Source organism: Centropristis striata, chromosome 15, assembly GCF_030273125.1.
Source record: "Centropristis striata isolate RG_2023a ecotype Rhode Island chromosome 15, C.striata_1.0, whole genome shotgun sequence".
Classification (NCBI taxonomy): Eukaryota; Metazoa; Chordata; class Actinopteri; order Perciformes; family Serranidae; genus Centropristis; species Centropristis striata.
In genome coordinates, this window is record NC_081531.1 from 1,384,407 (window position 1) to 1,399,133 (window position 14,727).

A 14,727-nucleotide genomic window follows, 5' to 3' on the forward strand; every position below is an offset into this window, starting at 1 on the left:
CCTTCCTGCAAGTGAATCAGTCCTGGAACATGTAATTAATGAATTAATTAAGTGTTAAATGTAAAACAGTGACTGTCTGAATGTATCTTCGCCGCTGCACGCCGCGCCGACGTTTCTGCTTCACCTGTTGTTGTCGTTGTTGTTGTTGAGCTCAGGTCAGTCTGTGATGTCAGACCTCATTTGTTTATTTGTGTGTATTTTGACGTTTTGTGGCAAAATATCTGAATTAAAGTCTGTTGTTGACCTCAGCTGTGTGTGTCTCAGGCCTCGTTCATGGTTAACACGCCTCAGGAATTATTAATCACGTCTGCTGCTCACACACATTCTGATCTGATGGGAAGAAAGAAAGAAACATCAAAACTTTGTAACATTTTCCAAACCCAACCCAAACACCAAAACCATGTTTGTATTTATATTTGCACATTTCATTTATGTATTATTGTTGGCCAAACCGTTTAAGTAAACTATCAGGGAAGACTAAATGTTCCACAGTGCTGTCTTCAGTCAAGCTGGAGGGTTTAAAGTTTTGTTTCTCCAAGAGTGATCCTGTGTCGTGTTATTTTTGTTTGTTTGTTTTCTTCAGCTGCAGGCGAGGCGGCAGCTTGTGGAGAAAACCAGGACAATTTGTTCGTAAATGTTGAATAACTGGACATTTTACTGATGACATCGAGCTTGAAACCAGGATGACGTATTCTAACGAAGCGTTCACTTCTGAGCTGTTTGTTCTCGAGAGGAACTCTGTTGTTTGTCTGATGGTCCGTCTGGTTTCTGCTGCTGTGAACGCTCAAACCAACTCTGGTGGACCAAAGAACTCTGCTCCTCTAAAAATGGGGGTCTGGTTTCTCAGAGTCAGTTCTCTGTAGGTGAGAACGCAGTCCCAACCAAAGGAAGAAAGAAAAGTGAGAATCAGCAGCAGAAAAATGTCTCTAATGATGAAGGACAGATCCAAATATGGTCAGACACACACACACACACAACAAAGTGTCAACAAGGATTTGGCCACAGAATGCTGTAAAACGGAAATAAAAGAGAGTACTTATATAGGAAGAACAAAAATGTATCTGTTTGAACATTAAATATTTTGTTTTATTTAAATATTTCTCACAAAGGATTAGTAAATCATTGCATTCTGTTTATTCACATTTTAGACAGCGTCTGCTTCTTTGGAATCGTGGTTGTATATTTAAAAAGTTAAAGATAAAACACTTTTAACTGGCAATTCGTTTCATAAAACTGCAGCTTCTTACATGAGCATCAAGGTGAATCAACACCTCAGAACATAAATCGGGTTAATTTTCTTTCTCTCTGATTATTTGAAGTTTTTAAGCACATTTAGTTTCTCACAGTCATGATTCTGATTTTCATAAAGTTTATTAGTCTGTCGATCAATCGATCACCTCCCACTGGTCTTCGTCGATCAGCCCGTAGTTGAGCCTCCGGTAGTTTTCGGGGTGAACTCTTCGCTGTCGCCACACCTCGTCGTACAGGCTGCGTACAAACGGCTGCAGCGGCGGGAAGCCGGCAGCCTGAGCGAGCGTCCGGCAGTACTCCCACTGGTCCTGGTCCAGGATCAGCAGGTGGTGCCGCTGGACTCCACGCTCCTCCTTCTCCCGCAGATCCTGCCGGACCTCGTCCTCCATCTGGGCCGGAGACGGTAAAGTGACGGAGCCGTCCAGCACGGCCAGAGCGAACTGGACCTGAAGACACAAGACTGGAGTTAGAAAGTTGGTCCCTCTTTTAGAACTCATCAGTGTGTGATGATTTAAACTAATTTGTTGTTTCTGATTGATGCATTGCTTTAAGCTGATTTGGAACCTCCATCTCTACATAATATAGAGAATGTATCCCAAATTGGAAACCGTTCGTTACCGTTTCCCAAATCGGACACATCTGCAATGCAGCACTTTCCGGTGTTTTCACGGTCATTTCGAATAAGATCGCCACCACCAGTGTAGGTATAATTGATTTATACATATTTCACAATGTACGTGTGAAATTTCATTTATGTACATGGAGATTTGCATGTCTAATTACAATACGAAAGTAAATCTGTTGAGAGAAAGCAGTAAGAGCGATCGGGTGGCGATCTTAGGCTACGTTTACATGATGACAATCTGAACAGAAGATGCAAAAGTGGCGTTGCAACTTCACTTTTTATTCCGCGTTTAGACAAGCGATTTCGGGAGGAAATCTGCGTGCATACGGTCACGCTAAAGTGTGTGGAATTTGACTGTATGCATGCCAGGCGGCATCACTTAAAGCCATAAGAGCATCTTTGGGCATGTGGAAGTTTTCACGCCACGCATTTCCATCAGCTACTCCTTCCACAAAGTTCTCCACCATCACTAGATCTCCCAGGTCTCCTCCAAAGCTGTCTGGCTCGCCTCCGACCAATTGGTGCATCCAAAATGTGATAGAGGTAATTCCAGATCCTTCTCTGTTCACTAATACTATCTGTACATATCCTGTACATTTGGTGGAAAGACTCCTGTAAGTTTATTAGAGCTGCCAGAGCAGCTTGAAGGTCCCACGCATGGAAATAATCCCACATTTGTTATTTCCCTCTACTGGAGCATGTGTGTGACGTAAACGCGTACATGAGCAGATCAGATCAGAGTTTTGCGTCTTGTCAGTGTAGACGGACACGCTACAGCGGAGCGGATTACAGTTTTACACTCTGGAGGCTGGTTTCAGATTTTTGCGTTTTTAATCCCCAAAAACGTCATCACCGTCTAAACGAAAGGCACTTCTGATAAAATATTTTTTACCCGCAAGTGTCTTCGTGTAGGCAGGGCCTTAAAGTACATCTGTGTTTTTACTGTACTGTATTATTTTGTGAAGGACTACGGTCCGGGTGTGTTGATAACGGTGATATTTATTTGGCTTACCAAGAAACATCCAATTTCCCCTGAAAAAACTCAGCAGCCCCCAATGTTTTATTGTTTTATAGCGAGGAGATCCAAGTGTCCGATTTGGGATACCGTTAGCGCATGGCTAATTCACCGCCGTTAGCGTCCTTTAGCCGACTCTGGTAAACCCGAGGCTAACGTACACGGTTAAAACAATATACAGTTCGAAAGTTAAGAAATTAGACTTTAGCTTCACACCATTTAAATAATTGGAAACATAACATGATCAATTATATTAGTAGTTAATGTGAAATTTTGATAGAATCTTAGCCGAACGGTGTCTGATTTGGGATACAGTTACGCTACCATTGTGTTTTATCACCAGCGATTCTCAACCATGATTCAGCCCTCTTAGTCAACTGCCTACATTTACCTCAGTTTCTGACTGGTGTTTTGCTCCTCAACTGTTTTTGGGACCTCCGTCTCTACATACTACTAATGTGTTTTATCACCAGTTCTTCTCAAAGTCATACGCTAACGTTCCAATTCCATATCCCCATCAATAGGTATGAACGTGGCCAAGACCATGGTCATCAATTACTGATTAATTAGGTGATTTTTATGACAAATTTCTGACTAGAACATCTTGACTCAAACAGCTGAACTAGATCTCAGATTAATCTTCAGGTTCCAACTTTCTTTACACGCGGACGATCGTCCTCCACCCACCAGCTGAGCTCACCTGGCAGTTGAAGTGGGGGAAGGGGCAGATGATCTTGCAGATGCCGATGAAGAAGAGTGAGGGGAAGGCCGGCGGCATCATGAAGCGGTACAGGGGGGACACCAGGTGGTCCTGGATCTGCAGACCCAGCTGCGGCGCGTCCAGGAACGGATACTTGAAGTTGTACCCGGTGCAGAAGATCAGGACGTCAGCAGCGAGCACAGAGCCGTCCTGAGACAAGAAGTATTTGTCTCAACGTCATGTTCAGTTTTATTTGTAGAGAAAGTGATAAACTGTGAGTTTGACATTCTTTGATCCAGAAAACTTTCGTTAAACTCCAGCTTGTTAAAGGCATTACTGTGAACCTGTCCCTGTTTAACCTGCACACAGTTTGATGCTAAGCTAACAGTTTCTTTCACCAATCACTGCTGATTCCTCAGTTCTCCGTCTGGTTGAACCATCGTACAGCGATTTGTTCTCCACATACAAAACTAAATAACACTTAACAACATCAAACTAATAATAATAATAATAACATTATGAACTACATTCTGCAGACTTCAACTGGACTGAATAGAAACCAAAGAGTTCTGATCAGACCCGGTAAACTTCGGTGACCTGGAAGAAGGGCTGCACGATTATGGCCAAAATGATAATCACGATTATTTGGTCAATATTGTAATCACGATTATTCATCATGTTAGGGAAAACATCCATATTTTTATTGCACTACATCTAAACAAAGGATAGGAACAGTTTTTAGTGCATATACAGTGTATATTTTTAGTGCATATACAGTGCATACAGTGCAATCTCTGTTTGTTGTAAACAAACAGAGATTGCTAAGTGAACACCTCCTGCAGCAGCAAACTGTTAGCAATTTGCAGACTGGACGCTAAGGTGTTAACATCCCCTCTGGCTCTGCAGCTGGGAGAGACTGCTGCAGGAGGACTGTGCCTCTTCCACTTGTTGCAGCCCTGCGGCTCTTCTGAACGAGCCACGGTGGCCGGCGGCTCGTTAGGAAGAGTAAGAACGAGTCTCCAAAAGTCTCCAATAACACCAGAAAAAGTCACTTTTTTGAAAAAAAAAAGTCGCTAAGGGGGTCTGAAAAGTCGCTAAATATAGCAAAAAGGTTCCTATGTTGGCAACACTGCTTCGCCGGCTTTTACAAATGTCGCGTGTTGTTGTGGTGTCGAGTACTACGTCACATCCTGCTTAGCGTTCTATCCAAACAGCAACCAGGCTTTTTTCAGAGGAGAAAAAAGAACCCGCCCCCTGGTGGTTGGTGGACTACTGGTGTAGTTCGATTAATTGTGCAGCCCTACCTGGAATCGTAAGCTGCCGTCGTCCTCGACCGCCACCACCGCACTGGACTGCTGTATCGCGGCAGGTAGAGGACAGGTGAGGCGAGGATGCCGGTGACTCAGAGTCACCTGGAGAAACAGAACAGATTGTCTCAGACGTGGTCCAACTGGATGATCGTTCACACCTTTTTTTCCCCACAGATTTTTTGAAAATCGTGGTTACTTTCACTTCTTCATGTTTGGAAAATGTGACCAACGTTTTGTTTGCAGTCGCATTGTCCAGCGGTTAGGATACTGGAACGATTCCCAAAGTTGTCAAACACATAAGAACTTGTCTAAAATGTCGGGAACAGGTTCCTTTGACGTTCATGAAAATTTTACTGTTTTTTTTGCTCTCATCTTTAAGAATATAATCAATTTTTGACAATTTTTCACTTTCCACAAAGTCAGCATCTCACAAACATGTTTTATGATTCGTGAAATTGCAACAACAGACAAAACTTTGCACCAATGTTCAAACTAGTTACAGTTTTGATTTATATCACAATCACAAAATTTCTTGTCATTTTCAGATAAATTCATTAATTTCAGTGATCTACAGACTGACGTTTTTTTTTACCTTTGCACCAGCTTTGGACAGTTCAATGGAAATGTCGAGTCCTGAAGCTTTGGCTCCCAGAACCACCACCGACTGACCCGAGAACGGCTCTGCAAACCTGTACGCATGACTGTGGAGCACCTGTCCTGCACACATAGGCAGTAGTTAGCCTAGCTTAGCATAAAGACTGGCAGCAGGGGGGAACTGTTAGCCTAGCTAAGCACAAAGAATGGCAGCAGGGGGAAACTGTTAGCCTAGCTTAGCATAAAGACTGGCAGCAGGGGGAAACTGTTAGCCTAGCTAAGCACAAAGACTGGCAGCAGGCAGAAACTGTTAGCCTAGCTTATCACAAAGAATGGCAGCAGGGGGAAACTGTTAGCCTAGCTTAGCACAAAGACTGGAAGCAGGGGGAAACTGTTAGCCTAGCTAAGCACAAAGAATGGCAGCAGGGGGAAACTGTTAGCCTAGCTTAGCACAAAGACTGGAAGCAGGGGGAAACTGTTAGCCTAGCTAAGCACAAAGACTGGCAGCAGGGGGAAATAGTTAGCCTAACTTATCACAAAGAATGGCAGCAGGGGAAACTGTTAGCCTAGCTTAGCACAAAGACGGGCAGCAGGCAGAAACTGTTAGCCTAGCTTATCGCAAAGAATGGCAGCAGGGGGAAACTGTAAGCCTAGCTTAGCACAAACACTGGAAGCAGGGGTAAACTGTTAGCATAGCTTAGCACAAAGACTGGAAGCAGGCGGAGACTGTTAGCCTAGCTTAGAACAAAACAGAAAACAGAAAACACTTTCTTTTGTGAGTTAACATGTATAAACTTACTTCTTAAAGTCACAGATTTAGATTCTTAAGAGCATATTATGCAGAGATGACCTTGTCGGTCTCTGTAAAATATGCTGTAAGTTTATATAGAAATAATAAAAAAGCAAACTGTAAACTAGGGAATTATTTAAAATATTTCACGTGTCTGATGCTCTCTGAACGACAAATTTATTACTAATGCTGGAAAAATAATATTAAACAAAAGAGTGATATTTCATCAAATTGTCTTATTTAAAATGTGTCTTAAAAAGAGACAACATTAATGCTGGTACCTTTAAAATTGTGTATCCCCGGGATGTGCGGGATGTGAGGGTCAGAGTAGTGCCTGAACAACAAACAAACAAACAAACAAACATGTAAACTGATGAATGCAGCGTTCTGGTGAGACCAAGTGGCAGCAGGAGGTAATGACTTTAATAACATGTATTTTATAGAGCTCAAAATACTATTCCTTCTTTTTATAATACTTTATTGAGATATGTAAAGGGAGATGGAATAAAATAAAGAAGGGGAGAAACTTTATAACAAAACAACTCCCTTAGAGCTTAAATGTTTTCACTTGTTTTAACACAAAAAAATATTTTTTTCTGTGTTCTTGCACTGGTGCGTATTACTTTTTAAAGTTGAAATTAGATGCAGCAAGAATTTTTTCATGCAACGCTTTATTTTACTGCAGCATTTAAAGCACTTTTCTTTCTTTCTCACCACTTCTGCAACAGCCAGTACTGACTGATACTACAGTGACACTACAATTGAGTACTACTAAAAAATAAAAATGATAAAATGTGATTTTTTCCCCCCAGAATAATAAGAAAACATGTTTAAAAAACTGTATATGAAGAGGTTTGTCATGTGTAAATAAAAGTGTATACATTTTATGAATAATTTCACTAATATTGGAGATTAATGTTGCTGAAAAAACATCAGTTTTGTGTTATTTATTAAACAATAATACGTTAATGATCCTTAAATCAGTCAGAGTCCAGAAGGTAAACGTCGCTGCGACTGAGCGTCCAGCATTGAATTTTAAACCAACTGAAACTTGGAAAATGGACGTGTGGCGTCGAACAGTCGGTGAGCGACAAATCACTGGAACCATGCCGATTCAAAAAGGTTAAAAAAATCTATATAAATAACGGAAGAACTTGCTTTTCTTAGTAAATAGCGTAACAAATTATTTTTCTCAGTAAATAACGTAAATTGTTTTTCTTTGTAAATAACGGAACAAATTATTTTTCTTAGTAAATAAAATAACAAGTTACTTGTGCCCAGTGACCCCGGTCTCCCCTATTTCACTAAACAAAGCTTCTCAAACAGGGTGTTGTTTTTATTTGATGTTGTTTATATTTTATTTGGTAAAAAAAACTGCCAATGAAAAAGTTAATATTAGTTTAAGATTTTTTTAAATATGATGTTTATTCAGTGTAATGTAAACACAGCCACCTGACTTTTTTTTTAGTATATTTTTTTAATTATATATTTTTTCTTTGTCTTTTGTGTTGACTTCTTCTGTTGTTCTCATGTTGCACTCACGGTGCTTCCCTTCATCTTTCTGATTTTGACAAGAAATCAGACAGATCTACTTTGTAAAATGAGCCCAGCAGAATATGTTTTCTGTACCTAAACACGTTGAGTGGTGCAGCTGACAGTGCACATTTATTTCACGTTGTACATGCATGCAGTGTTTCAAGCCCAAAGAGTGAAAACCCAAATGTGATAAATGCAAGGTAAATAAATAATCATCACATCTCACCCCGAGCACACGAAGACCGAGTCGAAGGTTTCTATTCTCTGACGACCTGAAGAATCGGACGACGTCACTTCCCAAGCCGTCCTCTCCTGCTCGGCCTGCGGCGCCGCGACCACGGGCCGCACGCTCTCCACCACCGTGTTGAACTGAACACAGAGACACAAATATTATTATTATTATTATTATTATTAGGGTCCGAACCAACAACGCCGAGGAAACTGCTGAAATTGAAGAAATAATCATAATTATTTTCACAAAATGAATTGCCTTTTTTGGAGGCTTTGTCATACTTAAAATGTTGCGAAATTTTGAACGAGCGTCAAGTCTGGTGAAAATTTAGATATTTTAGTGGTCGCACAAATGGGCATGTTAAACAGAGTGGAACCCAATGGTGAGCTTTCACGTAGCCAAATGAAATTTGATAGGCAGATGTAACATGTGGAGACGCACAAAAAAGCCTCTTGGACCCATACCCTAAAACCAACACGAAGTAGGCCATCTTAGATTAAATGTCATATTTTGGCCATTTTTGGGCCATTTTCAGGCTCTATACTGTGATGAACTGTTCCTACAGCTTTAACCCAATAAACATCAAATTTGGTCAGTATCATCTTAACAAGTTTGTGATTACAAAACTGGTTTGCTATTTCATTTTTTACTAAAGCATGTGGGCGTGGCATGGCGGCGAATAATGGTGTTTTCGCCATAAGACAGGAAGTTGCTCTAGCCAAGTCTTGTGTATCGGTGTATTAATCCACGTTTCGATAGGTCATATAGTTTTTTATCAATCCCTGTTCAATGACCATGATCATTTTTGGAGAAATTCTGAGATTATAATTGGTGTGTATTGCACGGAATGTTCGTGTCAGAGTGTGTGACATCATCACCAGAGTGTAGAGGGAGAGAAAAAACTGTCAAAAAATGAATTTTTAAACTGCGCTCCAGGCCGCAAATTCCACTCTACAGAAATAATTTATACATAGAAATGTAGGAAAATTTGTCTTCTCAGTCACAATCCTCTGGTAAAGCTGTCAGAGTTATAGTTTGGGCGTAGGACGCACAGATGCGCCACCAACACGCACCAACAGCCTCATTGGCTCCCATATTAAAAATGCAGGAAGATTTCTGAAAAAGGGAGATGTACCAGTTTTTATAGATCGCTCTAACAAAGCTATTTTTTCATTTTTCTTAAAAAAAACAAACATATGTAGACGTTCAGGAAGAACTCAGGACGCTCAAAGTGAAGTCGGATCAATGATAGGTATTATGGTTTTGCCAAAAATGCTTTCTGTTCGAGGCCAGAAATTCCAGTCTGTCCACCTCTATTACGGAACTTTGGCAGTTGGTGTCAGTTAATTCTGTTGATTGCTCTGCTCTGATTGCCTTTGATCATTGCTCTGATTGCCTTTGTTTCTTTGCTGTGATTACAGTTACAGATACACACACACACACATTTTGAGGTTAAAGGTCATAGGTTGCTGTATAAATAAATACTTGAAAAGGAATGCTTGTTGTAGGTGTGCTCCTTGTATATAGTATAGTATCATAACATTACTAGTATTAATTGTTTGAAATCTCTGAATAATCTCATCATAGTGTACACACACCGGCAGTAGCCCCCGTGGCCCTTTCACCATTTCCCCAGAGGAAATTTTCTAGTTTGTATATGTTATATAAAGTGAAAAAAAATCTCCCAGACTGCTGATTAATAAACTATTTTTTACGGAATGCAGAAAATAATATTTGGGATGACTTAGAAATTGCGTTTGCTATTAATTTTATTTTAACTTTCATTCATTCTTTATTTTACACGTTTTGAAAATAAAATACATCATATCAGGGTTTCTGAAAAAAACTGGTGTAAGTTGACGTGTTGCAGGAGCTTTTAATTTCCTGGGGAAAAAAAATAATTCTGTTGACTTTAAAACTGACAGACAGACTTTATAAAGAACGTAGAGTCAGAATGTTTTGTACTGTAAATCGTAAATAAGTGGGACACATGAGTCATGATACAATTTCATCCCGAAACTTGAGTCACGATATGATTTTAAGCATTTCGTGATATGGTAAGTATTGTGATACAATATATTGCGATTTAACCGTTTAACTGCATTTTGTGTCACAAAATTAAATTCAATCAAGAATTGTTTTGTTCAACCAGAGAAAATTCTCAGTCTATTCATCTCACTTCAGTCTTTTTATTTGTCCACAATGAGAGTCAAACCCACAGACTGACCAACAAAGTATTCAGTCAAACTCAACTGAACTGATATCAAACGTATGGACGACAACAACTGCAGCATTTTATCAAACACACACAAACAACAAGCTGCACTAATAAAAATGTTTCCGAATCAAACAGAAAAAAAGCTGAACTATGCAACGTTATTTCCACAACCTCCCAACACGATATCCTGATGCACATGGAGTCTGTAGATTCCTTAGATCTTCTAGTTTCATACGATACCAGGATCTCCAGGATATTCCTAAAAGTGAGCCCGCTATGGCTCACAAAATACTGTCGGAACACTAAATATCGAACATTAATCGATATAATATTGCCACGTAAAATATCGCGATGCTATGCTGTATCACCTCAACAAAAAACTGTAAAAATCTGATGACTGAAACCCATTATCATGGGTTTCAGTCATCCGTCACAATGTTAAATGTTCTTTATAAGTGAATGCAGCCTTCTGAGGACTTTTGCAGAGTCCTATCAGTGTGAAATTGGTGCAAAATCCACATTGAAAAAGTTGTTCTCGTTCAAGAGTTCTCTGTCAGTGCGTTTACACAGTTTAATCGAGCTATGCTTAAATATCAATTTTGGCATCTAATCGTACTTCTGTTGTTGTCCCAGTTTACATGCAACTGAGACCGCGACCGGCTAATGTGACGGGCTAATGCGACGGGCTACTGCAACCAGCTAATGTGACCGGCTAATGCGACGGGCTACTGCAACCAGCTAATGTGACCGGCTAATGCGACGGGCTACTGCAACCAGCTAATGTGACCGGCTAATGTGACGGGCTACTGTGACGGGCTACTGCAACCAGCTAATGTGACCGGCTAATGTGACGGGCTACTGCGACCAGCTAATGTGACGGGCTACTGCGACCAGCTAATGCGACCGGCTTTCTTGAATGTTTTTGTTCCGGGGTCATACACCAGCGCGGGGGTTGGGGGGGTGGAGCATGTGGAGCGTTGTCTTGTCATACATGCCAGTGAAAATCCTATTCCAATGGCATTATCTGGGTGTCTTAATGTGAGTTGGAGAACTCCGACAGTAATCGGACTAACACGTTTACATGTACTTCAGTTGTCCAGTTATAGTCTCCCCGATGGGTAGAGTTTCCTTTTTCCCTATCTACCTTTAAAAAACTCCTGAAGACCCAGCTCTTCAAAGAGCATCTTCTTTCCTAGCACCACACGATAATCCTACTCCTCAAAGAAGTGTCACTAGCACTTATTGATGCACTAATAGCTATTATTACACTATACCTTGATTGTTGTCTTTACTCTTCCTGTAAGTCGCTTTGGATAAAAGCATCTGCTAAATGACTAAATGTAAATGTAAATGTAGATTAAGGCAATAATGTCGGACTGTATAGTTGGACTCCAGCAGCTCCACTCTTCCACTGGTAGAGATAAAAACTGTAAACCGTAATCGATGGTCTCACCCTGATGTGCGGCCGGACGCCGTGGCTCTGGCAGTACCTCTGCAGGTACCTCTGGACCTCCTGATGGGGCAGGAAGCTGTTCAGCTCAGGCTCAAAGGGGAAGTCTGGGAACATCATCACCTCTTTGGGCAGGTTGGTTCTGTCAGGGTTAGGGTAAGGACGAGACACAACTCAGACTGCAGCAAGAAACACTGACGGGACACGAGAGAAGTCTGGAAGTTTACAGAATGTCCCTTGGTTGAGCCGGATCTAAACTACTAACGAGTTATTATTTTCATGAGCTGATTATTTCTCTATTACTTAGTGACCGATGGTTGGTAAAGACGACCTACCGCAGGTCTCTGTACATGCTGCTGTGGATCGGCCGCCCGTTGTCGTACGTCCCGATACGCTCGTCGTAGCACCAGGTGCCCCCCACGCTGCCGGTGAGCTCGAACACCACCGGGGGGGCGAAGCTGCTCTGGCGGGACAGGATGTGACGTGCCGCACAGAGTCCCGCCGCCCCGGCGCCGACCACCGCCACCCGCTGCAGCGCCATGTCCACCTGACGGAGAGAAAGAACTTATTATCAGCCATCACCCTAAAACTGTCTCTTATTTTATCATCTTAGAAAAAAAGTTAGAGTAAAAGGTGAGATTCTGAATGAAAAAACAAAAGGTGTTGAGACGAGCCCATCAGATATTATGGTGACTATCAGGGCTGGGCGATATGGACCAAAAGTCATATCCCAATATATTGAGGCTGACATTGTGCAAACTGGCATTTAAAGGGTTAAAATGCCCAAAATGTTAAAAATTTGGCATTTTTGAGCAGGGCGGAAGTTGTTCAAGAGGTTTATGCAAAAAAATAAATAATTAAAAAAATATTAATCTGTAAAGGTTTGAGATTTTTTTTGTGGAAGTAAACACTTTCAGCCCAAAGGGTCTGAAAGGGGAGTAGATTTTAAATCTGACACTAGACAAAAACTAAAAAAGTGGTAAAAGGGGCAGTGAATTGAAGTGTCCCAGAGGGTTAAAACTAAATCATACTACCTCAGTCTGTTATATATTAGTGTTGCACCATCAAACACAAAAGTCTCAATAAACCCAAAAAGAAGCGAGTTAACGGATTCCCTGAGAGTGACCCGGGACAAACAGACATTACATTATTAATTATCACATAAAAACGTGATCTAAAGGTTTAATTGACCTTTTTAACGCATTTTAAAAGGCGAACGTCTGTCGGTTACATGAAGTGAACGGCTACAAACCTGCTCAGCTCGCTCGTTTTAAAGTTGATCTCGCCGAGTATCTGTCTTTAAAAGCACTTTGATCCAAAAACAGTGGATTTAATGAGTAATAATGAGTCAGATAAACGGTGCCGTGCTGTCCGGAGGTGTTTCTCTGCTCCGGTGTCGCTGCTTTCTCTGCGGAAATCCACAAAAGTGAAATATTAAGTTAGACGGCGGGAAAACATTCTGCTGGGAGACGATTCACGTCACAACACCGAGACGGTTATAACTCAACGGCAGAGGTGTTGTGGAGAGAAAGGTTCCAAGTCCACAGCTCTTCCGGTGAAGGGCAGCACAGGGGACTTCCGGTCCGAGTCCTTCACAATAAGAGGGATACCGCTACAAAAGTGAAATGAGAAACAAACATAAAAACTGCACAAGAGATGAAAAAGTGTAAATATACTTTCAGGAGCTTGAAATGTGACGTCAGCGCAGCACATGAGACTCTGTGTCTAATTAATGGGAAACCAGCTGTTGATTGAACGGCAGAAATCAAAGGGAGCTCAGATTATGAGCACTTTGAGTTGCATTTATATGTATGAAAAGCGCTATATAAATAAAGTTTGATTGATTGATTGATTGATTATGACCGAGTCTTTTGTCCCAGAGTCACCAAAGTAAATATTAGACCCATTTGTCTCAGGACACGTGTCTTCTGAACAATCTGACACTAAAATGTATTTTTTCTGACGGACCTCTGTCTCGGCAGCTCACTCTCGCGAGATCTGTCAACACAGATGGCGTCACATAAAGTGTCGCGAGACTGTGTCAAACCTTGTCACATCATTGATAAACAGCAGGAACAGGCAGTAAACTATTATAACTCTTAAAAAAGACTAAAATATAAATCTCAGAGATGATGAAACTTTATAAAAGATTAAAGATCACAGAGGCCATTTATTGTTAAAATAATCAGTATTATGGAAAGTGTTCTCTATTATCTCCATGAAAAAGAAAATAACAAATAAATCATCACACAAGTAAATTATGACAAATATAAAGAAACAGACAATTTGTAAAATAATTGAAGAAATGTATTTAATTAATTGCAGACATTATTATGTTATTTCATCATACATTTTCACAACATTACTTTGTTGGATATTATTTTGTTTAATTAAAAATTATTTTAATAACTGTATTGTTCCCAGTGACACTTTAATTTATAAACCAGAACATATGAAGCTGAAGGAACCAAATATCTGATCTCATCATAAAGAATATGTGTAATCTAATCTTATTAATATTATCAATGAAATGTCAGAAAATAGTGAAAAACCTCTGTTATAAATCCCCACAGCACACACACATGAATTCAAAAGTCTTGTATAATAATAATAATAATAATAATAATAATAATAATAATAAACCAACACGTTTAAATATGAGTAAATATAAGTTTATGACCATATATGACTATGAAAAGCATTAAATATTCATATTTGAAAAGCCAGAACTGTTTGGCATGTTTTGATGCGATATATTAACTCAAATGAAGAAAGATGTTTTTACTCATGAAAGTAGATTTGAATGATTCAACACAACATTAAAGTTTAAAGGTGTATTTTCACTGGAGTTGATTCCAGTCAGATCTCATTTATATTATCTTACCTATAAAATGTGAAAAATAATAAAACATCGCCTGTTATAATTTCCCACAGCCCAAACAGATCAATTCAAATGTCTTGTTTTAATAAACCGACAGTCTCTCTACGTTTAAATATCAGTGAATA

General features: G+C 40.2%; 1 protein-coding gene across 1 annotated transcript; it reads right to left on the bottom strand.

The window, feature by feature from the left end:
- Positions 1–1,060: 1,060 nt before the first annotated feature.
- Positions 1,061–13,228, bottom strand: LOC131986689 (uncharacterized). The gene is made up of 9 exons (XM_059351759.1): positions 12,974–13,228; positions 12,057–12,268; positions 11,725–11,863; positions 8,048–8,190; positions 6,567–6,619; positions 5,494–5,618; positions 4,896–5,003; positions 3,592–3,801; positions 1,061–1,697 (listed from the first exon to the last, which is right to left on the bottom strand). Exons 2-9 carry the CDS (start codon positions 12,260–12,262, stop codon positions 1,386–1,388), a joined length of 1,296 nt encoding a protein of 431 aa, XP_059207742.1. The 5' UTR covers positions 12,263–12,268; positions 12,974–13,228; the 3' UTR covers positions 1,061–1,385.
- Between the last annotated feature and the right edge of the window lie 1,499 nt (positions 13,229–14,727).

What these genes read in the sequence shown, in the direction of transcription:
- LOC131986689 (XM_059351759.1), bottom strand. Translation starts at nt 12,262, where the DNA reads ATGGCGCTGCAGCGGGTGGCGGTGGTCGGCGCCGGGGCGGCGGGACTC. An exon ending in TGTCCAAAGCTGGTGCAAAG is followed by an intron (nt 5,004 to 5,493) that starts GTAAAAAAAAAC and finishes CTGTTTCTCCAG; the next exon opens with GTGACTCTGAGTCACCGGCA. An exon ending in ACGGCAGCTTACGATTCCAG is followed by an intron (nt 3,802 to 4,895) that starts GTAGGGCTGCAC and finishes TTCTTGTCTCAG; the next exon opens with GACGGCTCTGTGCTCGCTGC.